Source organism: Siphateles boraxobius, unplaced genomic scaffold (assembly GCF_051911475.1).
Source record: "Siphateles boraxobius isolate OS27281-9 unplaced genomic scaffold, OSU_SipBor_1 55, whole genome shotgun sequence".
Lineage (NCBI taxonomy): Eukaryota > Metazoa > Chordata > Actinopteri > Cypriniformes > Leuciscidae > Siphateles > Siphateles boraxobius.
The window spans coordinates 8,123,541-8,150,970 of NW_027509181.1; the positions used below are offsets into that span (position 1 = coordinate 8,123,541).

The 27,430-nt window shown below is 39.4% G+C and overlaps 1 protein-coding gene across 8 annotated transcripts in view; it reads left to right on the forward strand.

Moving 5' to 3' along the window:
• Positions 1-27,430, forward strand: part of jmjd1cb (jumonji domain containing 1Cb) — a 138,647-nt gene that overhangs the window by 88,443 nt on the left and 22,774 nt on the right. The window contains exons 1-7 of one of the 8 annotated variants that reach the window (XM_077206094.1): positions 2,369-3,078; positions 12,281-12,394; positions 23,656-23,761; positions 25,088-25,212; positions 25,420-25,563; positions 25,949-25,990; positions 26,431-26,701. In XM_077206094.1, the coding sequence (XP_077062209.1) occupies positions 23,755-23,761; positions 25,088-25,212; positions 25,420-25,563; positions 25,949-25,990; positions 26,431-26,701 (589 nt within the window). In that variant the 5' untranslated portion in view covers positions 2,369-3,078; positions 12,281-12,394; positions 23,656-23,754. Of the gene's footprint in view, positions 1-2,368; positions 3,079-12,280; positions 12,395-23,655; positions 23,762-25,087; positions 25,213-25,419; positions 25,564-25,945; positions 25,991-26,430; positions 26,702-27,430 lie in introns of those variants that run through there. The other 7 variants (XM_077206092.1, XM_077206093.1, XM_077206089.1 and 4 more) reach the window with 7 other exon arrangements.

Consider the following 27,430-nt stretch of genomic DNA (forward strand, 5'->3'; position numbering starts at 1 on the left):
TAAAGACAGCTTCCAAATTGTCATTAAAATTGTGTGTTGTGACATCAAGTAGTCCATTTGATATGCCATGTTTTTTTTGTATTTTTTTTTTTCCCTTTATATTTTGGTTACTATGAAAGTGAAAAATCATAAATTCAAATATTGTATATAATACAAACAAGCTGTAATATGCTATAGCAGTAGCCCATGTGAGTTGTGTGCCATATTTCAAGTCTTCTGTCATACTGAATTTGTGTGAGGAAAAGGTTGAAACCTATTGAATCTCATTTACGTTCATGTGTGTTCAAATAAGAATACAAAGATACATTGTGCAAGAGATGATGTCAGTGATAGCAAATTTCATTGGTTGTCACGTTTAAATATACACAAGCTCAAATTACATATGATGGCAAGATTTTCAACAAACAATGAAATCAGTCTTTTTCTCACTCGAAACTATCTTTACAATAACTGTCTGTATAACAGTTATACTCTTACTGGTAACTGTCATACTATATTTTTGTGTGAGGAGGACCAGGCAGGGTGCGAACTACGGGGGAGCAAGGGGGAGCTCGGCTCCCCTTAATAAGACATGGGCTCCCCTGAAAACGTGATTCGTGAAATTCTGAGGGGTCTCAAAAAATATTGACAATGTTTTATTTTGACGTGCAATTTCAGTTTTGTGTAATGTGATCATCGTGGAGTATTATGTGTAAAATAGCAAAAATATCATTCATTCATGCATGACGGCGATTTCAACCTAATTCCCTTCAATAAAGATAACTTTACATGCCTTTCTTGTCATGAGCATCAAGGTGTGGTGGTGCTGCGGTGCAAATTCCAATCATGTTTATAACATGTTAACTCAAAGATTCGTAGAATAAATAAACGTTGGAGGCCATTGATCTGCGCGCGAAGTCCTTGAAATCCATTCTGTGTTAAGGTAAGGCATGTTATTCCCAATTATGTGTTGTGGCTGGGTTGTTATAGGTCTGCGTGACTCTCAATGTCTTAGGCCTAATTGAATGGAGGAATTATGGTATTCTTCTGTAGCCTGATGAATAATTGAACCCTTGTTCAAGTGAACTCAGACAGCCTATTTAAATTGACATCAATTTGTGTCGATAAAGTATAATAGGATGAATCCTGTGTATAGTGCTTGCATAGTGAATACACTTGTAGCTGTTATGTATCTTTGGAAGTCCTTGAAATGAATGGGTTTCATAGAGCAGCGCCGCACATTCCGTGTTCTGTCTGAAAGCGCTTCAGTCCTCGGCACGCGCAAGTGCACGAACATCTCAACTGAAAAACAGGGCTATATAAACACAAAAAAGCTCATTCATTCATTAATGAAATACAGTGTTGACATTTCTTTAACTTTGAGCACCACTTAACAAGGCTCAACAGACTGGCTGATGCGGATGCTTCACTTCATAGAGACTAATAGCATTGATTCAATGCATTGACCAGTGTTGACGCCATTCATGGCAAATACCCTTGAATGTCAAAGATCGCCTTCCTCTTCGGACATGGCAAACTTATTATTTTTTTTATATGACTTGACCTGAAGGAGGACAGACACTGACGTTTAGGCTTGTTTAATGCAAATCTACAGAGCCTCTTTACAAATCACGATAGTACACAGTCTCAAGTAAAAAAGAGCCAGTTGGTGGGAAAAAAATACATTCTTCACTCTTGTTATCATTATTAACTTTAACATTCATTTACTTTAACATTAACTTTGATTAACTTAACAACATTGAATTTAACATTCAATACAAAGACAAAAAAAAAAGTAAAAACGAGAACATTGCGGTTGTGGCGGTTGCTTGTGTTCCTCTGTGGTTGGCGTATGTTAAGGTGCTTTGTGCAAGATTTGATGTCAGTGATTCTATGGGTTGTTGCATGACAGCACTTTTTCTCACATGAAACTAGAGTACCGGGTGACTTCAGAAGACTTGAAATATCGCTCATTGGTAATATGAGCTTCTTTCAGGGTTTTTATTGTCATTTTTGGAGCTAAAGAGTGTCTGATGACATTCACCTCAATTGTATGGCAAAAAGAAGCCAGGACTTTCAGCCAAAGATCTACTTCAGTGTTCCACAGAAAGTCATACAGTTTGGAACAACATGACAGAATTTTCATTTTTGGGTGACCTATCCGTTTAATTATTTGTGTGTGTGTGTGTGTGTGTGTGTGTGTGTGTGTGTGTGTGTGCGTGCACTAGTGGCCTGCTCATCGTGGTGACTCATTCTGTGCCACCTGTGATGGCAGACAGATTAGTTACATTGTACATAGCAACGCCCTTTTCATGGTTTACACTCGCCTCCATGCCACCCCCACCCTCTCTGTTCCTCTCTCACTCTCTCTCTTTCTCTCTCTCAGATTCTTTCATTTCACTCTCTACAGTGCCACACTGATTTTCTCACCACACAAACAGCCACTGAAAAACTCGTCTGCGCAACAGCAAACCAAAAATCCATGACGAGGGGGAAAATACAATAGCAGCCTGTGCGTGCTTGTTCTTTCAGTACGTGGCTCTCAAGAGCTTCCTGATCGCTGCAGTGGCGGAGTGTGTCTGTGTGTGTTAACCGGGCTCTGGAGGAAGCAGGCTGCCTGACCCAGTTCCAGACTCAGGCAGGCCGAGAAACATCGCTCACTGAACGGATCGGACTCGTTCTCTGGCACCGCTGACGACAGACTCGCTAACAGTCTGATGCTCAGATACAGAGACGAGCAGACGAGGGAGCGTGTGAGCGAATGAACGGTCCGTTTCACTTTGTAGTCCTCCTCGTCCTGTGTCTTTGAGCTCTGCGGCAGCGGAGGCTTTTCTCTCATTCTGTGTTTCCTGTCAGCCACATAAAATGTCTGACATGTGGTTAGCGTCTGAGCAGGGAAGGTCTCTTTTCAAAGCACGCCTCTTCTTTTAAAGACCACGAGACGCCTTTGAGAGAAACTTGTGCTTGTTTGTTTTGTTTTTCTTCCTCTTTTTCTCTCACTCATCTGAGTCCCACTCGAGTTCCTTTAACTTGAGCGGCGCATTTCAACTGACTGAGCTCCACTTTTGGCTTGGGCTCATCCTCAAGACCAGCGAAGAGGTAAACAATATCTTGTTTTCCATAGATAAGCCTTTTTTACGACTTTGAGACTGTATAGCCTGAAGACATTGAGGTAAATGTTTCATGTTGAGCCGGTTACATTAGGGCGTGTTGGATCATTCATGTCTTCGTCTAACAGGATGTTTATCAACCATCTGCTTGTGTACAGTCAATTGTGTTACTGTGTCTACAGCTACAGGGCGCTAACTTAACTGGTTGAAAGCACAAGTGCCTTTCGGAGCCTTGCAAAAGCTGCAAGCCTTTTCTCTTGTGAACAAAAATCAAATAAGGACAGACCCAAGTATATGAGAGTTTATTGGCAGAACTGAGAATTGAAGTTTTAGGGGATTTTTCCTGGTTGTATGCTTATTAAAGCAGTAGTGCGAAAGACACGTGAGCAGCCCAGACAGACGTGGGTGTCGGATAGAACTGCAGCTGTGTGGAAAGCCCCCGCTTATTTAAAACTGGGATGGATGGTGTGCCTGTTTTTGGCTGGTTGTTGGACAGGGGTCGTCTAGTGTCAGTTAGGGTGATAGCAGGCGGAGGTGTCTTGTGTTTTGACAGGCCCGTTCGTTCATTCCAGCGAAGTAAGCTGATTATATCTTCCTGTTCTCTCTCTCTGGGGCAAAGTCTAGAGGGGCATTTAATCTGCTTGATCCACTGAAAAGTGTACTGCCTGAAACGGTGTATGTATGTGTGTGTTTGAGGGAGGAAGGGCAGGGTTGCACTATGACCCATTTAGCAAACAGCTCCTTCAATGCAGCACTGTGCATAGTGCGGCTGTTTCTAATTATGGCTCTCGCATCCGAGAGAGAGAGAGAGAGAGAGAGAGAGAGAGAGAGAGAGAGAGAGAGAGAGAGAGAGAGAGAGAGAGAGAGAGAGAGAGAGAGTAGAGACAGTCTTGTTCCAGAACAGTCATTTTAGAAGGATAGTTCACACAAAAACAAAAATGATCATTGTTTACTCATCATTTTGTTCCAAACCTGTATGACTTTATTTCTTCTGTGGAACACAAAAGGCGATGTTTTGAGGAATATCCTGAGTGCTCTTTTCCATGCAAGGAAAGTGGAGAGAGACCATAAGTAGGTAAAAGTGCATCTTGAAAGTGGGACATACAACTTCAATTTAAGTCTGTTCCTATATAAAGGCAATGGCTTCAGAAGACTTGGATAACAGTGATGAGAGAGTCTTGTTGCAGAACAGTCATTTTCAAATCAAAAGTCATATGTGTTTGTAACAATATGAGGGTGAGTAAATGATGGCACAATTTTCTTTTTTGAATAAACTATTTATTTAATTCCTGTCCTTTCTTTGTTTTGATCAGGTGTGTCATTCAGATTGGTTGAAATGATAAAAGTGTGTTTGCGCTATTATTGGATGTTATGAGGGAATGTTGGTTGGGTTTCAATTAGTGTGTGTGTGTGTGTGTGTGTATGTGTGTTTGTGTGTGTTTGTGTCTGTGTGTGTCTGTGTGAGGTTGGATATGTCAGGCAAAAGTGGGAAAGTACTGTTCCTCCTGTTGGAATGTGTTTTTCTCTGCAGTGTGTGGTGGTTTCTCATGAGTCTGTCTTTTCTTTAGATGTCAGAGGGAATGCGCAGCTTTCTCTGGAGCAGAACACACACATACTGCCAGCTTTGTGCTTCTCCTTAGAAACACATTAGGCAGGAAGTGACCATTGAACTGAAGTTGGTCGTTAGAGCTGACTTGGCCGGGTATCCCAACCTTCTGCTCAGTTTCACTGGTTTAAGGGAATGAAGATCTGCGGCGAGGTTGTAAATCTTGTGTACTGCAATATTACTTGTAATAGTACAGCTCGTTTTCTGTCTCTGGGTGCGTTCGCAATGTCATACTGCTAAACTACTACTAGCAGTATACATATACAAATGGTATACAAAATGTGCAGTAAAAAACTGCATGGACCTTCCATTTCCAGTGTGACAAATTAAGCAGAAGGGATACCAACCACAATTTAACTTTAACTAAAGTATCTCTTGACTAACGTTCTTATTGAAATTAAAAGAGTTAAAGTGCATTGAGTAGTTTCACGAGAGAAACCTCACACTCATTGGCTGCAGCCTTTGTAGATACGCCAGTTGCGTAGTGTTGTTGTTGAGTGAAAATTAGACAATGAAACACATTTATGAAACTGGAGGAATCAGTCTCTGTAACGCCAAACATGCAGGGACAGAAAGACAGACATAGAACAAAAAAAGAAAAAAGGAAGCGTAAACTTTGAAATGCATACACAAAATATTTTGACAGAGAAAACCCTGCATAATTGCGTCTGTTTTGTTGGACAGATATGGGAATTACTGAATAGAACTGACTGAAGTATTGGTCAGACAGTCATGTTGACATACATCGATAGATGGCAGTCCAATTTTACACAAAATTGGTTTCTTTAAATACATTGTCACTTGGGATGTATTTGGTAAAATAAACATGCTAAAAAGTGAGGTCATGTGACACATTTAGTAGACAGTATACATTAGATACTGCATAGTAAGCAGCATACTTGTAATGTATTTTGAACATAGTCTCTCAGAGACATGAGAACCGAATTAGTAACTGTTGTGATTGAGACATCCTGGGGGGAAACTATCCCCCTGCAAACACTCTGGGTGTTTATGGAACATTGGATATGGCCTCTCTCTCCAGAGATCTGTCGTCTGCTGGAGTTCAAAAACTCTGCCGGCGAGCTATATGATGCAACAAATCTAGATCAGTGTCAGTGTGTTCACTGTACACTTGCAGTGTAGGCAGCTTAGTCACTGATAATGGGAGCAATCTACTTTTCTCAGAAGATGAGGGGTTTCTGGACACCTCAGGACATGACTGAATGACTAACCTCACTAAAGGGCTTGTTTCTTCTGAACCACTAGTATGATGTAATTTCTCTGAGTTGCCCAAATGTTACCATCAAGCCATGGTAGGTATTTCATGCAGGCTCAAGCCTGCTCATATGCAAATTGGGAACGTGATGCCATTTGTGGTCTGAACGTTACGTGAAGGGTGTGTGTGGTGATTTAAGCAGTCTGCGGAATAACTGCTGTCTGCTGCAACTGTTTTTGCAGATCGTCAGATATTTGGCTAAAACGGTGGGCTACAATTACACGTTCGTGCAGAACCACATTGATAAATGGCAGCATATTTGGTTACACTTCATTTTAAGGATACAATTAAATAAATAATTACATGAGCTACCTGTACATGTACTTACTGTAGAGTTAGGGTTAGTTGCTTGTAATTATGCATAATTTTAGGGCTATCAGGATTCCTTTGATTAAATTCGAGGAATCGAATGGGGCTACATTATTTGAACCCATTATTATTGCCAAATTTTTATTATATATGTATTTTAAGTAATTTTAAAGGCTATTGTCCACTTAGCTCTATTTTTATTAACAGAAAAAATCTGATTAGGCTACTTGATTAATCGTCAAAATAATAGACTGATTACTTGATTACCAAAATAATAGTTACTGACAGCCCTACATAATTTACTGTTAATACTATAAGGACATGTAACTGTTATCTTAAAATAAAGTGTTACCATTCTTTTTTTAAAAGAAATTGGTTTTAAATTACAAATTCAAAATAGACATAACTTAAGATGCCACTTAGTAAAGTAAACATACTAACTACACAGTGAGGTCCCACTATGACACTTTTAGAAGGCACTAAAGATAGTAGGCTGTATACACAAATTACTGCGCAGCAAGTAGCACACTTGTTTGCACTATAGTGCATTTTGAATATACAGGAACGTGAGAACTGAATTAGTAACAGTTGTTACTCATTCATGGTGCTATTTGTGGTCGTATTAACATTACATGAAGTGCATGTGGTGATTTAAGCAGTCTGCAGAATACACTAAAAATTAATCTAGGATTTACTTTGAAACAATTTTCCAAAAATGGTTAGTGAATTTCTCAAATAATTACAGAGAAATGGCAAGTACCACATTGAATTAAGCATGAAGTTTTGATGTAGGAAAACTGAAATGGTATTTTCTTGCAAAAAGTACTCTAATAATCTTCCTTAGAAACAACTTTTTTACACTGTAACTGGTGTCTGCTGCAACTGTTTTTGCAGGTTGTGTGGAATTTGCAGCCCACCATTTTGGCGATCTGCACATGATTTGAGGGCTTGCGTCAGTGAAAAAGAGAAAACGAAGAGATGTATTTGTGTGTTTAGAGAAAGACAAGAGTCCGTCACTGTTAATGACTACTTCGCTGTGAGATCCCGCATGTGCATGTGTAAGCGCAGTCGGCGTTCCTTCATGACCTTCATCAGATCGTCCTGGAGCGTCCCAGCCTCCAGCACACTATTCTATGCAAGAACCCCCTCACAGCTTCATGCACATTCCTGTGCACTCAGCCTTATCAAATATTCATAGCTGAATTACGGCCCGCCGTGCAGCGGCCAGACAAGGACCGTATTTCGGAGATGCTTTGTCTGCCACGGCCAGGCTGTGCTTTCTCTGAAAGAGCCCCTCCTTTCATTGGCCTCTTTTTGTTCTTGCAGAGGGAAGGGGAGAAATGTATTATGTGTGTTTCCATGTGTGTGTGTGTGTGTCATGGATCCACTCAGGTGTATTCTGTATTCTGGAGATGCACGGCAATTATTGAGCTGTCTGTTTGCCAGCTTGATTGTGATGAGAGGTAACTCCCTAATGACAAGTGGCAGATGTGACCCAGTTGCAATCGCTCAAGGAAGTGCTTTTGCGCTTCTGTGTTTGTGTGTGGAGGTGTTGCAGGGGTGATATCTGGTTTCTGATGAAATCCTCTGGCTGTAAAGTGCAAATTGCAGCAGTTGTGGTAATGTTGAATGTTTCATTTGGCTTTCAGCAATAGACTGATTGATTCCAGAGGCCGTCCAGATTTTAAGTCACATACTTGTTTTCAGAAATCATTTAGTAAAACTTAGGCTGCACCTGCAGACCTGCTCAGAGGACTTTGTATTTTCCTTACTGTTGGATGTTTTTACATTTCTTCTCACAGCTGTATCAAGTGTGCATTTTCCCGAGGTCTATGTTGTGTGTTTTTATTAGAACAACAAAGCCTGGTTTTCCTTTAAGAGATGTAGATCTGCTGTTGCTATATTTATCTGTCCTAGAAACGGCTTGTGTTCCTGTAGCCTTGATTCAACTCCCTGTACGCTGAAGAGGAGGTAGACAACAGCAGTGAAGCTCTACTACAAGTCTGATAAATTCACGCTTCATTTCTAGTCAATAAAATTCAGAATTAGATTGAGATACTCAACTATGAGTAAAGCTATGTATTGGCAACTACTACTCAGTATAACACAGACTAGGTATGTTTTGCATGCACAATGTTCTTCAATCTGAATTAGTCTAATCCAGTTTCAGATTCGGAAAATTTTGCTTGCGTAGCCTAAACTTTGCCGTTTATAGTTGTTATTTGCATATTCGTTTACATGTGTATTACATCTATCCTGAACACGTTTTCAGGGCAAGTGTCACCAGAACTACCGCAAACATAATTGCAGTTTTAGTTTTGATGGCATGTCTATAAAAAAAAGTCAAAAAAGCTTTTATATGGGTAGCTACTATTCTGTCACCTCCACTGACCAGTTCGTGAGACTTAAAGAAATATATTTATCCGATTGAGAATTTCAGATTCAAGGATAATTCTATTGGATCGAAATTTCATTTGGATCAGTTTCAGTCAGATTGATTGAGTTGTTTACATGAAGGCTATCAGTTTGATTGATCCATCAATCTGAATATGGACAGATTTTTAGGTTACATGTAAACGTAGCTTGTTTCGAGCATATTCTGTATCATGATTCAACTGTGGGTTTGGCTTATGTCTCTTAGGAGGTTTGCATCTCATATGTGGATTGCCAAAGGTTTTCGAGTTTTAATGAAACTGTAGGAAATTACATGATTCTGCACACAAATAAATGAAAAATTGATGCAAAAATCTAACATGTAAAGGAAAAAGAGTTACAATTACATAAGTTTGTGATGGTATCGACACAGCCTTAGCATTGACTTCTTATCAAATCGTTACTTAAATGCAAATACATTTTATACAGATTCATTGTGCCATCCTTCAGCTAAAAGATATAATCTCTAGCACAATTTCCCAGTATAGTTGTTACTATATAATGTAATTTTGGATCCCTTAAAAGTAGTATTAACAATTAACTATGTGCAGCAAATCTTTCAGTTGGCTTTTAATAGCAGGTCAGTTCTCCATATAGAAGTCAAATTCAGTAGCAGTTCACGTGACTGGTTGTGAGGCTGATGAAAGGTTTATTTTTGGTAGTGTAAATCTACAGCGTGTCTTTCCCCTGCAGGATCAGGTTCAATGAGTGACATGCTAGCCAATACAGTCTGTCTGAGCTCAAATCTGAAACAATCAGAATTATTCAGCTAGACTGCACCATCACAGAGATAAGTGGTCAGACGCGTAGTGTTTGCTGGTCTAAAAACTCTTCCTGTTGGTCAGTGTGGTGAAGTTTCACTTCTAAGTGTTGTTTTGGAGGCAGCCAGACATGGGCATGTCTATCTGACCTCTGTTGATAGAAATAGAAATGGTCGGTTGCGAAGCCAAAAGTTCAGCATGGATTAAGATCACATGCACACACTTGTATAAGATGCAGTGTTTGCCAGGTTTATACTGTTAAATTATCCAGGGGTTACGATATTTATTTAAAGATGGCTCCTTTAACTCTAAAATTAAAAAAAGCAGCTTCACTGGAAACAAATTGGTGAGAATGCAGTCTAAATATCACAAATGCTTTTTTTTCTTTCTTACATGAATACAATCTTAACTTGTTAATGGCCTCCAGTTATGCTTTTAGGAATTATAGGCAGGTCGTAAACGAGAAACTATAATGAAATCTAAATCCATAAGCTCCTGGTACTTAGTGTTTAGAGTTGCACAGCACAGTTGTAGATGTGTTCCCTTCCCAGCGTACATGAAGAATAGCTTGTGATGCTGATCATGTGCAGCTAGTCTCATGACTGTCATGTCTGTGTGTAGTATGAAGACTTCGACCAGATGGCATGCCATTTACACACACACACACACACACACACACACACACACACACACACACACACACACACACACACACACACACACACACACACACACACGCTCAACTGCAGTCTACTGTGAGGCCGGGCTTGTAATGAATCCAATTACTGTCCACTCAGTCCAGCTCTTGTGTAGTCATACTAGTGCCAATTTAGCCTTCTGATTCAATTAGATTCTCAGGAAAGACCTCTGATCTAAGGTGAAGCTGCAGATGTTTACTGCGCCGTGAGAACATTCTCTCAGAGCCCAAAAATGCAAACTTTAGTTCACACAAATGCATCTGTTCCTTTAGTGGTATTGCATCCTTTTGTTATCTTATTCAGGTTTCCTGTGGGTCTTTAACATGTGTTATTATAATTTTAATAGATATTGAATATGGGGCTAGAAAAATAGGAATTGCGATACAGGCAAATGTGATCATTAAACTTTATAACGCAATGATTTAACTTAATAAATGCGGGTGGTGCAAGTTTACAGTGCTGTTGCACGTTTTCAGAGCAGTTCGCAACCAAAGAATACTGTGATGGCAATGTTTACTTAATGGTGTTTATATTGTAATATGTTGCAGATGGTTGAAAGAATGCATATTTTATCTCCCTTGTCTTTTTGAATGATCAGCTACAAGTAGTAAAGCAAAGACATTTCAAAAATAAAAGTCCCAGTATAATTCGGCCTTGTTCAAAATGAAAAGTCCTGCATAATAAAATCTTTTCTGGATACTCTTGTGGCTTCTTTCACCCAGTGAGGAAAGACTAACAAATCTATTTAACACATTCAGAATATAGATTTTACTAGTACTGGCTCTAGTGTAGTCTGTTTATTGCCTTTATTTAAAGACATTATTATCATATCAGCTAAGTCTAATATTGACTGACCTCTAATTTGTATGTTTTGATATATTATTTAGTACATTTTCCAATTTCTATACATACTGTATATATTGAATAAAACATGTCATGAGTATTTTAAGCCTGCAGTTAGCCTGTTTTGCAGTTGAATGTGAGCCCCAGCTAGAATCTGAGAAAATTTATTTTGAGTTTGTATGGAGTTGTTCTGTTTGGATACCGTATTTGGTATAGATTCCGTATCCATACGGTATTATGAATTATGGTGTGGATATCATTTTATTGGTAAGACTTTACAATGAGGTTTCATTTGTTAACTTTTAGTTAACTAACTTTTACTAACTTTTAGTTTAGTTAACTTATTTAGTTAACATTTACTAATACATGTTTAAAATCAAAGTTTGTATTTAACATTAGTTAATGCATTGTTAAGTAACATTAAACTAAACTAACATGAAACAATGAACAATTATATTTTTACTAAATAACATTAACAAAGACGAATAAATTCGTTAAAAATGATATCGCTCATTGTTAGTTCATGTTAGCTAATTCAATCACTGTTAACAAAAGGGACCTAACATTTTATTTGCGCAGGTCTTAAAAAAGATTTGGTTTAAAAAAAGAGCACCTTGTTTATTGGTTCATTGGCAGGAAGAACAGCCAGAAGGAAAACAAATGGGTATTTCTCACTTGAAATGGTTTATTTTTAACCTTAGGTTTACATAATTATTTGTTTTATTGTATCATACTGTTTATGCTTTACTTGGGTTAACAATTCATTCTAGGTACTCAGGTTTCAAGAACTCACACTGTACTTTTGTTGTTGTAATACCATTGTTTGAATCAAAAAATAGAAACCCGTAGGTGTGTTTTCTGTCACGGTTCCTCATTTTTAGCGGTTTCCTCGGATGCCGAAACTAAAACAGAGCACATGAAAGTTTTTCTGACTCTACAAAGCATGTGGATATTTATTGAGGCATGCACTGAGGTTAGTGTATGATTGGTTGCATGTTGGTAAACAGTTCCCTTTTACATTCCATCAAATTCACAGCAGTAACTCCAGAGTAAACATGGTGAAAATAATGTGAAATGTTGTTTATCTTGGGGTATAAAAGACCATTCACCCAGCATTAAACGCAGTGTGGTTATGTGCTGTTTAGGTTGGCTAAATGTGAAAAATTATTTTTGTTCTGTTTGAGCTGTCTAGCATGACGCTCTTTCTTTTTTTAGCTTCTGAAGCCCAGAGCATTGACTAACCTGAGTGATTTTTGTCATTACAGACGTTCAAGCCTCTGGTGGGGAAGACAGTGTTTGGGTCCATCACAGCCATCGAGTTCTTCTCTGACAGACACCTGGACTTCCTGACGGATGAAGGAGCCTTTCAGCCCTATCAGGTGAGAGTCTCTTGCACTGCGTCCGAAATCGAATGCTTCCCTAGCTACTACATAGCATGCGAAAACAGTGCGCCAAAAGAGTAGTATGTCAGAAGACATAGTATTGGAAAAAAAGTAGCCGAAACGGTCACAAAGTAAGTTTAAAATTCAAATGTAGTACCTACTTAAACAGTACATGATTTCGGATCCACCGTTGGTCTCATTTGCTTTGCATTCTCTATTACATGTTACTTTAGTATGTGTTGACACTGAGCTAAATGCTGACCCCTCTCACATCTCTGCCCATGTAGGGGAATAGCCTTGTCAGTTTATCAATCTTGTCTTTCAAGATGAATATTCTGATTTATTTTGGTTAAACTACTTTCTGGTTGTTTGTCCTTCCCTTGTTTTCCTCGAAATCCTTCGCTAGTATTCACCCGCCATCAGAATACGATCCCTCCAGCTTCCACTAATGGATGCTACTGGGTTGATGGGTATACAAGCTGGTCAGTTATATGAGTTTTCCTCCATGGGCGCTTCATGCTCAGAGCACTAATAAAGACAACAAACTGCCTCTTCTATTGTTCTTTGCTCAGCCACTCTCATAAACAACTTAATTATTCTAGCTTAGATAAAACACACAGTGGCTGAGAGACAGGCTCTGAAAACAAACACACATGACAGATGGGAGGAGATGCTCTCCACTGCTGGATTCATATTCACGACATGTTTTATCCCCAGTGTTGCGGGCTCACCTCCATCCTGCGTGACGGATAATGAAAGGCCATCTGCCAGCAAATTATCGTCGTTCTCATATCATCGCCCTGATCCCAAACCTAGGCGTATTATGTGTGAGGGAAATTGCTGTGATATTTTTGAGGGGAATAATGAAACTGGTCCTTGTTTTGTGACTACTGCAGTGGTGCAGTTTACTGTGTGTGCTTTCAGTGTTCACATTTCCGTAGGTGATTTGGACTAATCTATGGGGATGCTTGTGGTTAATCTCTGCAGGAAGTAGAAAAAATTAAATAAATGCGTTTACAGTAAATGTTGCAAATATGTGACCCTGGATGACAAAACCAGTCATATGGGTCATTTTTTTTTTATTGAGATTTATACATCACATGAAAGCTGAATAAATAATCTTTCCATTGATGTATGGTTTTTTAGGATAGGACAATGTTTGGCCGAGATACAACTATTTGAAAATCTGGAATCTGAGGGTGCAAAAAAATCGAAACATTGAGAAAATCGCCTTTAAAGTTGTCAATTTATGTTCGCGATTGTGTTGCATTCACTTACAAAAATAAATGTTTTATACATTAGGGTAGGAAATTTACAAAATATCTTCATGGAACATGATCTTTACTTAATATCCTAATGATTTTGGCATAAAAGAAAAATTGATAATTTTGACCCATACAATGTATTGTTGGCAATTCCCACAAATATACCCGTGCTACTTAAGACTGGTTTTGTAATCCAGGGTCACATATATCAATAATATGATGGGGTATGAAGATATAAGTTGTGTTCCAAAATTGACAAAATTTGTAGGTATCATATCTGTGCTTGTGATTTAAAAGTTTGTTTTAGTAAGCAGAAAAAACATGCTACCTTTTAAGGTATCTCACTGCATGCCGACTGCCTGCGTTCCACCACATTACACTAAAATCTCAGTGCTACGCAAGCTTCCAGTAAGTATTTCCCAAACTGCAGTGATAGGCAACTCTTTTTGTCATATGTCTAATAACTGTTGATCACATTAAATTATATTATTTCTAGGGCTCTCAAAATTAACTGGTCAATTTTGCGATGATTTTTTTCAGTTGAACTTGTTAAAAATATTTTACGCAATTAATACACCATTAGTTTTTTTCTGTCATCCTCTGGCTGCGCTAGTAATCTTTAAGCACGGTTTACAATGTTACATGTGTCAAAATCAAAATCCATTTTGGCAGGGCAAGTAAAAATCTGAACCAGTAGGAAAAAACCTTAGCGTTGAGCCCTGATATATCTAAAGCACAGCTAAATGTGACATTTATTACAATGGGTTTATAGAGATTAGAAAGAGAGCAGCATTATACAAACTGAACAGCAGCTACTGTTAGTGCCGATTGGTCGGTAGTTATTTGATAAAAAGTATAAATTAAACACCTGGCGACTGAGACACTGCTGCCGCATGTTAATGTGCTTTTACAAGCTGGTTTTGTTCGTTACCACGGCAACCGCTTGCATTTCCACATTGAACGCACTTCTCAGTACCTGTACACATAAGAGGCAACAAGATTGCATGAAAATCTTGTCATATGCTGGTAACTATACATTATTTAAAGCTATTTTCTGGTCATTAAGATATTAATATAGGAACTGCTTCATTCATAATGCTTCCCCCGGTGGAAGCCTGTGCGCTCTCCAAACTGTCAGGGGCCTTCTTTTTTCCAAAAACATCACGTTATTAACAAACATTTTAAAAAATCGATTTTAGAAATTTGTGAAACGATTCGAATCTGTGGAAGGTAGAATTACATTTCATCGAATACATTTTCCCCCCACCCCCTAATAAATATATACATATATATGCACTGGCGTTCAAAAGTTTGGTGTCGGTAACATTTTTAATGTTTTTAAAAGAAGTCTCTTCTGCTCACCAAGGCTGCATTTATTCGATTAAAAATACAAAACAAACCCAGTAATATTGTGAAATATTATTTCAATGTAAAACAGCTGTTTTCTGTGTGAATATATAGTGAAGTGTAATTTATTCCTGTGATCAAAGCTGCATTTTCAGCATCATTACTCCAGTCTTCAGTGTCACATGATCCTTCAGAAATCATTCTAATATGATGATTTGATGCTCAAGAAACACTTATGATTATTATCAATGTTGAAAACAGTTGTGTACCATTTTTTTTTAGGATTCTTTGATGAACAGAAAGCTAAAAACAACAGCATTTTTTTGAAATAGAATCTTTTTAACAATATTACTGGGTTTGATTTGTATTTTTATACAAAATAAATGCAGCCTTGGTGAGCAGAAGAGACTTCTTTTAAAAAAATTAAAAATCGTACCGACCCCAAACTTTTGAACGGCAGTGTGTATATATATTTATTAGTATATTATATTAAAACATAAATTCTGAGTAAACATAAAAGAATAGCAGAGTTCACACCACAACTATAATATCGATGCCAAATATTGTAGGAACCACTTTCAGAATGATTTTTCCAGCTAATGAATGATAAAAACGAAAAAGAGCTTGAGCATTTAAAGCGGCAGAGACAGAACGGCAGCACGCGTTTAGAATAAACAATGTCGTCCGCTGGTGTGGATACTAATATAGTTATCTTTATAGTTCTCGTTCATGGTGTGAACAGGCCTTAAGCCTTTAGCTATGCGACATTGCTAATGGACGAGGCCGAGGGCCGTGGGAGAATGACACGAGGCCGGTGGCGTGATTACTGGTGAGCGCCACCTGCGCGACGCACCGATCTCGTATCTCTCACGGAGGAGCGGAAGCATAAAAGGTGGAGCAACGACAGAGGAGATCCAGACCGGTGCGTCGCGCAGGTGGCGCTCATCAGTAATCACGCCACCGGCCTCTTGTCATTCTCCCACGGCCCTCGGCCTTGTCCTGCTCGCCACAGTGTGGTCCATTTACCATTGCTTGGTGAAATTTCACAGGCAAATTCCAACCATTCCATTAGGAATCATTGCAATCTGGAGTTTTGCGTAAGGGCGAAAAACGTGTCTCCTCCTCGTGTCAAAGTGCGTCAATCAAAATTTACAACAGCGATGAGAAAATTAAGCGGAACTATCCTTCTGGTCATGAGAAGAGAGAAAACACCATGAGAGTGATTTGCGGGAACAGCAATCAGGTAGACTTGTGTTCTCTCCTCTCCAAGTTTGATATCATCAAAGAACGGTTTAGTTAAGTTGATGTGCGTCTCTCTCTAGTCTGTCTAACCCAGCTGGGCAGTGCATCTTTTGGTCTTTCTGTGTCTTGCTTGTTAATGCCGGCCACTTCCAGGGCTGTTCTGTGACTGTGCAAAAAAGTGAGAGTGAAATACAACTATTTATTACGTTTGAAAAACGACAAAGGGCAACAGTGTTTGTTTATAAACTGCAGCTTGGAAAAGATAACCGCGTCGCACGTTAACATGCGTTCATATGCGCATGCACTAAATGAAACGGGCACTTTCCAGCAAAACATCTATGGGGACCAGTACAATATGGGTGTGATGGCACTCCTCATTATAGGCATTATATACTTTTAAAACAATACAATGGTTATCTAGTCTCCGAGTCAGTTTAATTACAGTTCTGCAATAAAGCAAGATGGAAAGCAATGTATTGACATTGACTATTGATTTATAGGCTATATTGCCCTTAAATTGATTGGCTGAACATACTGGTCAATATGGATGCACATCCCTCAGTAAATAATAACTATCAAGTATCAAGTATTGCTTTTATCATTTAAACACAGTGACATGCTATGGCAAGCCATTTTAGCTTTTCATGCATTTTTGATATCAATAATTAAATTTGTACTGTTTAAAATGTGAATTCTTGATATTAAGAATGTACTTTTTCTAGTAACAAAGTCTATTTCTGAAATCAGAATTACATTTTCATTAGTACTAGTTAAAGGAGGGAGGATTGTAGTGGGAGCACTGGGGTGTCAGGTGTGACTGTGTGGCAATGACACATGGCTCATGGGTCGAGTAGGAGGGGTCCCTTAACAGAATTTTGCTTAGGGCCCCAGGGAGGTCAGGATCGGCTCGGAGTATCAGTCACTTATGATATTTAGTTAAGTTACTATTTTAGAGCTTATTTAAACATTTGACCTGTAGGAGACAACTCACTAAAGAGTATGAATGTTTCACTCTCAGGTGAAAATGAGATTATGGTGCTACAGTCATGGACAGCACACTCTCACATTTAATAATTCGCATACCACAAGTGTGTCAAGAGGAAGCAGGTATTTCTTCTTCTCTACAGTTCCTCTTACAGCTGAGAAATGTCCTCAAAAAGTAGTATTCCTCAGTCCCAGATCTGCCGCTGTGACTCTCACGAGACTCTCACACACTCCAACACACCATCTTGTTCTGGAATCAAAAACATGCCTCCTTTTAAAAATTCAAAGTCTGACCTCCGAAGTGCTTGGGAACTACGTTTTTTTGCTTGCTGGAGTGTGATGAGCTGGCTTGCTCACATCCTGTCCTGGCCTCTTTCCTCCTTCATGGATTTTTTTTCCACAGTGCAGCCTGATCCAGGGATGGATAGAGGAGAGGCTGGAGCCCAGGAATCTGTTTGGCATAATTGCAACAATTGAGGCTCTGTGTGTGAGGCCAGCCGGCGAGAAAAAGAAAGCGAAAACAGGAGCGCTGTTATGGTGTGCATTACTGGAAGAGACGACTACACGCTTGTGACTTACACTCATTATTCTCTGTGAGCTACATTACTGAATGGGGATTGGGTCTGGGCATGCATTTGCATTCGTTTATCCTTGAGTGGGATGGAAGAGGAGGAATTTGAACTCTGACCTCAGTGTGGCCACATAGAGGACTTGAGAACTCTATGTAACAATGAAACACTCTTGTTTACTGTCATGGCAGTTAAGGTACATTCACACTGACAGCCATTGAATCGCTGGAGGTCGGAAAGTCGCTGTGCTGTTCAACCATATCAGTACCGCCTGCACTACCGTTTTAGGGCCTATATGTATTCTCTAGACTTATCCACATTTTTCAGGGCTGATTTTGGGGCAAATTCTCCTGAAATTGATTTAAAATATAATAATAATAAAAACATAAGTTTAAATATTTAGTTGTTGATTGCTAATATGGATTTTTTGATGGCTGATGCAGATATCTAGAGCGTTGACAAATCTAATTTAAAGATAACACATCAACAATTTCTAAAATGAAATGTATTTATTTTACATAATATTTACTCAAATAATCTGAAATGAATTATTTGAAAATAAATCGGGGAAAAAAAATTTGAACTTGATTTATACTTTAGATAGAAACGTCTTGTTTTTGTTATACAATTATAGTATTTTCACAAAGAAGTTGTTAAAAAAGCAAATAAAAAGTAAACACTTAAACAAACAGTTTGAAATCAAGGATTAAAAACTATAACATTAAATGTGTTTTTTTAGATTTGCAAGACTTGCTGCTGGGACTGTGTTCTATGCTTGATGATCAGTTCCTTATTTCACATCAGATCACCAACTCTCATCGAAAACAAATGACTTCTATTCGCTTTATGGGTGCAAATTTCTGTCACTGTGAATACCCTTTAGTGTTACGCCCTCTGTGTTGAGTGGTGGGATTGTTTTTGCACCCTGCATATGAAAGTGTGCATATACGAGTCACAGTGCACAAACACAATATCCCACCATCCCATAATGCTATAACAATTGTGTGAAATTGTATTCATGGATACCATCCAACAAAACAGAACATACATCACACTAGCGTACTCTCTTTTAATGAAGAAACATATATCACACTCACATACAGGCGTCTCAGCCACCTTCCCCCATACGCTTACACACTTTCACACATTCAGGCAACTACCATTTCAGCATGCGTATTTATACACAAGACTGCAGTACTCCCTGAATGATTTAATCCACAACGTATAGAATTACTCACTGTAACTGTACTAAATAAATTACCTCGGCAACACATCGCTTGAAATGACACAAACCCATATAAAAGACACAAACAGCGCACACACACTTGTATTGCCCCAGCAACAAGCTTTTTTTCACACACATCACGTATGTAGAATTGCCATAGCAACAGGAGCGCACACATCGTCTGCTCCTCAACAAAAGCTTTTACGTGCCACTGGGTTTCTGCTCTCGCTTTTGCGTTTTCCCAACGGCGCAGCGGTTAATTGAGCTGAAATTTACGCCTCTGTTATAACACGTCGCCATTAATACTATAATGGCGTTATTATGGTATCTTTCTTCATGTCATTCCAGCTCTCCGCGCAATGATTCATCCTCTGAATGCGTCATCTCTGTGAAAAGCATTTGTAGAGCACTGGAAGGAACATCCTGTCTCCGTGTGCTCGTTCGCTGTTTACACCTCTGACTGATGCAAGCATTGTGTCAGCTCCCCACGCTGCCCACTGCCATGGCAACACACCGCCTGCATGTTCCTCTCCCATCTCCCATCCGAAAGACATACTTTTTAAACATTAGTCCATCCTCGAATGCACTGAAATGCTCTATAAAAGTGTGTTTGTGATTGGAAGCGGCGTCCTTTGTGTTACACGGCTGGCTCATTAGGTGTATTTGTGGTTAACTTGACCATTTCAAGCCTAGACAGAAGCAGAAATTACTTGTTAGTGCACTCTGTCCTGTCCTAAAACGCTTCCTTGGAAGCAAAACTGTACAAATGTACCAGTATGATTACATTTTTTATTAGACTACATTTATGAACAGGCCTTTTTGTTACACGTGGGGCATAAATTTGACGCGTGCTCGTGTCGTGAACCTTCAGAGGACATGAAGGCAGGAGCTATGCTCTTCAGAGAGGGACAGATCAGGAACACGTCTGCCCTTTGTGTGCACAAAGACAGTGGAAAAAGAGCGACGGAGAGAGACAACTGAAGGAAGCAGAGGAATGCTAATAGGAGCACTCAGTCATGTGGAGCGGGATGGTAATGGGACCTCATTCATTCTTAATGAACACATTGTTAATTTCACTGACGTACAGTAACGGCCTGAGTTGCACCCTCTACTATGACTAGATATTGATTTGAATTTGGCACATTAGAGACCATTTTTTATTATGTCACACACCTCTTCATTTTAAACCTGCTTTTCTGATGGTGCAAGAGCTTAACTATTTGTGGTTAATCTGCCATTGAATTAAATCTGAACGGGTTACCAGAAGCAAATTGTACAAAATATATTTGATATTCTTTATACAGTTATGTGGTTTAGCAATAGGATTTAACTTTGAGTGGGACTATCTAAAATGTCACTGCAGAAAGAAACAAAAACAACAAAAAAGTCCTGTTATTGTTGTTTAGTATAAATACTTATGTACATGAAGATATAGCTTGTCGTGTCTGGTTCAAGACAGCATAAAAGATGAGAACATTTACTGTTGTTCAGCAAAGCCTCGTGGGCGAAATCCAGTCATTTCAATGGGGAATCCACATGACTGGGAATTTCACATGAGGGCAAAAGATTTTTCCATGCTGATTTTGCTAACTGTCAGAAGTAACATTAAACATTTTATGGTTATATTTGTACCATGTCCATGTGAAATCCCAGTCTCATCTGATCAGCATCAGTTTGTCAGCAAACACAGATGGTGCACAGACAGGGATTCTGGACCTCATTAGGAACCATGGTGTCATTTTACGGGCAGTACCCTATAGCACATTCTTACGGGCATGCATGGCACCAAATCTTACTGGAGACTTATTTATTTATTTGGCAGACACACTTTTGTGGCTTATGACTGTCGAGAACAGCAAATATGAATGAAACATGTCACATGGACAATGAAAACAAGATGTTTCTGAAACGTGAGTCCTCTGAGAGCCAGGGAACAGCATGGAACACTTCTGAGCAGCTGTTGGATGGAGAGAGGTTGCTTGTCGAGAACATGGAGACGGGCTGGAGAAAAAGTGCAAGCCCCACGCCCAGCCTTTTTCCAGGCTGCAGGCCGCTGGACGGAGAGCAAGAGAGGGGAAGGAAGCTGTTTTTATCTGGGTCAGAGTTTGGATCTGGAAGCACTTTCCTTTTCCCCCCAGTGCTGAGCACCACCCTGTTTCCCAGTGTCTTCCACCGCAGCGCCATGTGGAAAATCCTGGAACATATTGCTGTTAAAGTGATGGATGGCAGCCCGGTGTGGAATGGGGGAGTGGAAAGAAAAGTGCATCTGCTCCGTCCTTCACAAGGGTGTGTGTGTGTGCAGAGGAGATGAGATTACAGCTGAAGTCTTGCTGAAGGTCCTCGACCAGACTATAGGAATGAGATCATGTCTCGCTCTGTGATTTAAATTTCATCGTGCTTATTCACAACATCCGTCATTCGTCTGATTGTGAGCTGCTTCTCTTTCCTGCTAGTGTGCATTGCTCTGTTTGTAAACATTTGGACATGGTATATTTTTCATTTTATGTAGATGTTCCTCTTTCTGTCGTTAAGTGGAAGGGCAATGGGGAAACCAGGCTGTCCTAACAGATTCCATTCTTGTATGCCATCAAGAGAGAAAGGGCCCTGTGAAACCTGCAGGCCAATAAATAAACCATGTGCCCTGCAATGCTCTTGGTTTAAAATAGAAAACTGGAATGAAGGCGTTTGTATATGTGTATGAGTAATGCGATGGTTGTCACTGGGGAAAGGAGGATACAACAGTTTACTTTCGCTGAAGTTTAGGCACACTGGTGATGCAATGCTTTATTTTTAAGACGAACCACAGCACTACTTACTTTCCAATCTACACACATCCTCATTCAGTGCAAACATGTTACTTTATGGCCTCATTTTTGCTGGTGTCACTTCTAAAATACAGATCTGATCTGACATTTATTATGAGCAACAGTGGAGGACCTAAAGGAGACATGGATTGCATATTTCACGCCAAAAGTAAAGAAAAAACATCATCACAACATGACATCACAATGACATCGACAATATGTTCCAGAATATGAAATCAAAATAACGATAAGCACATCAACAATTGATCACTTATATTTACGTTATCTTCACCTACCAGTATTGACCCGCCCTGATGAACGTCAGTGTGAACTTTATAACTGGTATATTATTAGCCAATTAAAACAGTAGTCATTTAACAATATAGAACTCTTAAAGGCACAGCACTATTGAAAACTGCTGGTTTAATTTAGTTACACTAGACCCTATCACTCCGTGGCGTCTTTTTAAAAAACATAATTCCACATAGTACATCCAAAATGTAAAAAGATCTAATTTAGTCAACTTTACTGCAATGCTGCAAACCTGCAGATTTAAAGTTTGCGTTCTTTTAATTCAGCTGAGAGGTCACGTTGTGAATTAGTGTCTCCCGCATTCACATGCGTATGGATAGAAGTCAATGGAGCAAAAAGTGTATTGTGACCACCCCTTAAGGGTCAAAGACAGGGAGAGATCACATTCTACACAACGGGTGTATATGGCCCTATTGAAGTGCCTGGTTTTCTGATCAGGGATGTGCTGTCATTCACCCTAGCTAGCAATCACACCACAGCAGTGTAGGCTTTTGTTTACACTGTGTGTGTGTGTGTGTGGGGAGTGGGATATTTCCAGGGCTCAGTTCATGTGTTCACTAGGCCTGCTGTGTGATTGTGTTAATAACTGGAGCTCCTGTCAGCTCCCGCCCTCTCTCCACTCCTCATCACCATCAACAATTAATGGAAGTGCAGGGCGGATATCCCTCTCACCCTGCCAGACCCATTACACACACACACACACACACACACACACACACACACACACACACACACACACACACACACACACACACACACACACACACACACACACACACACACACACACACACACACAATGCTGGGCTCCTGCAAAGCGGAAATGTATAGCGTTGCCATGCCTGAGGAGGTGTGAGAGCTTTCCTGTGCTTGTTTCAGATTCTGTGGGTCACTGGACTTCAACAGATCGTTCAAATCTCTCTGTAACTGGAAATATGTTAGTGGTAATTGCAATGCCTATTGCTATTGCTCATACTAAGTTGAAGTTAAGGTTCCCTATGCAGATTTTGCCATTTTTCAAGTTGATCACATTTGCTGTGCTGACCAACAACCGCACCTATAAAATTGTCTTAGGAGAGATTTGTTCACCTTGTTACACATTGTTACACATTGTTGCACATGGTTGCTGCTTAAAGGTGTGGTCACACTTGGAAAATTTGGGCAAAATAGCTCCATCGTCAATTGTATAGCCATGCATGAAGCACCATTTACATAGAGTTTAAATTGTGGTCAATGCAGCAAATTTACGTGACAAAGTTGAACCCAATGCAAAATCTACGTGGAGAAATTTTTCACTCACTTTCAAACTCAAGATTTCACAATCAGCGGTAAATGTGAGCGCACATTAAATCTGATTGATTGTTTGCGTGGTTGACCCCTTAATTTAGAGGTCAAAGAAAACGCCGGGACTGGTCATTGGGTTCATTATTAACTCCAGCACTGTTTCGACTTTGCATTGTGTCATTGTAGTCAGTGATATGCTAATGTTTTACCTTTTCTTTTTTTTGCAGGATGAGGTGGACAGTTTAAGTCCTGTTCTTAGGGACTATCCACATCTCCATGAAGAAGTGAAAGCCTGGGTGAAAGATCAAAAAGTTCAGGAAATTTTTATGCAAGGTAAGCTTGATCACATTTCATCAATTATTCTAAAGAGCCAACTCGAACTAAAGGAAACCATTTTTGTTTTTAAATCTTGTGCTTTTTAGATGACACAGCATCAATAATTTGTGCCCACCATCCTGCCTTTTTTGTTTTGGAAAGTCAACATTAACTCAAAAATTACCTTTTTTACTTGCTTAAAGTGATCTCAGGTTATGTCCCGTGAAATTAGATGATTATTGAACAACATTTTTTTAACGTTGACTATTTTGGTTGACTCTCCATTTCAGTTGTAGTGCTAATGTTCATGTAATAATGGTTGTAAACCATTGCAATATTGGCATAACCTCAGCCTGCATTTCTTGTTTAGTGTTTTTCTGTTTTTTATTTATTCATTTATTTTTGAGGGGGGTGGGGTGTGGGTGGAGTAGTTCTTCCTGAACCGACTGCCAACTCACTTTCAGTTGTAGCTCTTTTCTGGTACGGAATGCCCACTCTTTAGGATCCAAAACAGAAAAGTCCCTTCCTTTTCACTTGGTAAGAATTACAGAAGTAAGGGTGTTGTTGTGGTCTTGGCAGAGGGTCTTGTTTACAAAGTCCATAACAAAATTCCAGGCCCACAATTAGTGATAATTGTTGAACTTGGCAGTTGACAAGGGCAGAATGGAAAGCATCTCAGAGCCAAAGGTTTTGGTGGGGAAACAGAGCACAAAAATAAAAAATATAAACGGCCTGTGGTTTTGTGCAAACGTCGCCCCATGGTTTATGTGCATGTGAAACTTGATGTCAATGAGATGCATTTTTGGTTGTTGGATGCACTAGGACAGTGAAGGGTTAGCTCTTCTAGCAAGGCATATGAGTGGTGTGTTCAGGAGTAATTAATGGGAATGACCTGCCCTGCACTAATGAGCTCTGGTCAGTTTGGACACCTGCCAGCGTTCACTGCGCCTAACAGCATATAATGTAGATACAAGGTTTAATGTGTCATCTCTGAGGTAAAGGTCACCCACAATGAACAAAAAGAAAGCTTTGCAGAAAGCTCACATTGTTTTTTTTCCATACAGTGAGAGTAGACAGTGACCAAGGGCGGTTGAGCTCCAAAAAAGAACAAAAAGACACCATGAAAGTAGTCTGATGACTCCAATGACTCCTGCCCTGTTGAAATGAATTGAAAATTAATGCAATTAAAAAAATCATGGTAGCCAGTTATGTGATAATGTGTATAAAACCACTGTTTATAGAGTAGAAATGCCACGCTGAAATAAAGGGACTGTTATTAAATTAGTGTACTGATAAAAATCAATGTGAGTTTTTTTGAGTGTTTCTGGTTCCTGATATCTCCAGGTCCCTATTCATTGAATGGCTACCGTGTACGAGTTTACAGACAGGACTCAGCCACCCAGTGGTTCACGGGCATCATCACCCACCACGATCTCTTCAGTCGCACTATGGTTGTCATGAATGACCAGGTACATCTGATACCATACAATGTTTTAGTTTGGTAAAATGTTTTGCTTAAGATATGGTATGAGACGCCCTGCTACTGTTAATGTAATTTTTTTTGTTAATGTTATTACAATAAAACTGAAAATGATTTGTATTTTCATTTCCATGGTTTATTGTTTAAAAATAAATTAAAATAAATAATTTACTCTCTCCTCTGACTTTGTGTGCAGGTACTAGAGCCTCAGAACGTTGACCCTTCCATGGTACAGATGACCTTTCTGGATGATGTGGTCCATTCTTTATTGAAAGGAGAAAACATTGGTATCACGTCGCGACGCAGGTCTCGCTCTAGCCAGAACAGCAACACTGCCCACGTGAGTGTAACCTACAAGAGCACACACATATCTCCATGCATATATGTGCTTTTTTTGCTAGATGATCAGCGCACCTGCCTTCCTGGATTAACATTGTGTGCACTGATATATGCCAGTTTGTATTTTTGTCTTGTGCATGTCTGTCCTAGTGTCTGTCTGTGCTTCTTACTGGATGTTGTGTCTGTAGCTAGCTTTGAAGTAAAGTTCCTATGTGCTTTTTTAAATTTTTTAAAGAAAACTAGAGCCTTGTAGAAAACACATATCATTGCTCCCTTCATCATTAACAAGACTTCTCTGTTCCACCTTGTTTTTTTTTGTTTTGTTTTTTTGTTTGTTTTCTTCTCTGTTTCCCTGTTTTAAACATTAATTGGGGATATGCAAGCAGACCACAGGAGGGAGACCAAGCGGCTCTACAGGAATCACTCAGGTACCGGGCCGTACCCCCCCTCTCTCCATAGATTTAGAGCTGCTTTTGTTCCACCTGCATATCCCTGTCTAATATAATTATTTAGAATTCATTTATTACAAGTGTTTTTTTTTTTTTAAATTAATGCTTACCTCGATTACCGTTTCACGTGCTTTGCTTGCATGGATTAAATTTGGGGTCTAAATATTTTTTGAGATATTTGAGATATTTTTTAGGTTTGGAAAGCATTTTTAAGAGCCATAGGAACTCTTCTTTTAAGCCTAGCTCTGTGACCACATTTTTTTACAGACGTGTGTAGTGCAGTCGTTGCTGGCAAGGAAGTGTTTTTGATATTGGTGCTTTTTAACTTAAAAATTCTCTCTCACTCTCTATAACCTAAATCCATTACAAGTCCTCTCATGCTTGTGTTTGCTGTTTGTGCTCTTTTTGTGTTTTTCCAGGGTCATTACACACGTGCCCAGGCCAACAGCCCCAGACCTGTAATGAATTCCTCTGGCTCCACCCCCAAACAGGGCTCTCAGGCCCAGCAGCAGCAGCAACAATCCCAGCATGTGCCGCAGCAGGGATCCCAGCAACACCAGCAGCAGCAGCAGCAGCAGTCCTCACCAGGTCAACAACGCGGCCCACGATCTTCACGTCGGAAAGGTTCCGACAGCAGCGTTCCAGATGAAGAGAAGATAAAAGATGAAAAATCGGACAGTGGAGGAAAAGGTAAAACACTGATTGTTCTTACACTAATTACATTACTGCAGTGTGATGGTTGGTTAATATCACTTCTTGTTTTACAATAAAGCCCCGCCCACTGCTTTTTGCATATGATTATGATGCTTTTCCTTGAAGCATTCATGTTTGTTTCTTATACATTAGGTGACAGGTAGGTCTGTACATTTTGAAAGAAAAAAAAGAAAAAAAGTTGCTTCAGTCTTCAGTCGTCTTTTTGTGTGAATGTGGATGATTTTTGTATTACTTGTGTGAAATGTTTTTATAATTTATTCTTGAAGGACTGTAGGTCTGTGACTGAATTGCTTTGATTCAGTCTTGTTATGATTTTGATACAATTGGAGCTCTTCACTCAGAGGAATTAAAAATGGATTTTCCTCTATTATGGCGTTCATGTTAAACAAAGGCCTTTTATATTTGACTCGGTCTAGTGCTCTATATTTAAGTTGACGAAACCTTTACTGGATAGGTTCACTGTTAGCTTCTTGGCCGGATGGCCACCTGGTAAAAGATAATTTAGATCCTTCCATCATAATTCCTGCAGTACAGTGTTTGGCAGGGTGCTGGGTCTGTGAGAGATGAGGTGGGTGCAGCCACCGCAGTGAAATGGACATTTTAAGTGTGCATAAATTCTACAGGAGTCCCATATATCATACTTCTAATGCAGCACTTAAGATTCAATCAGCCTTTAACCTAAGTACAAAATGACATCATCCTTAT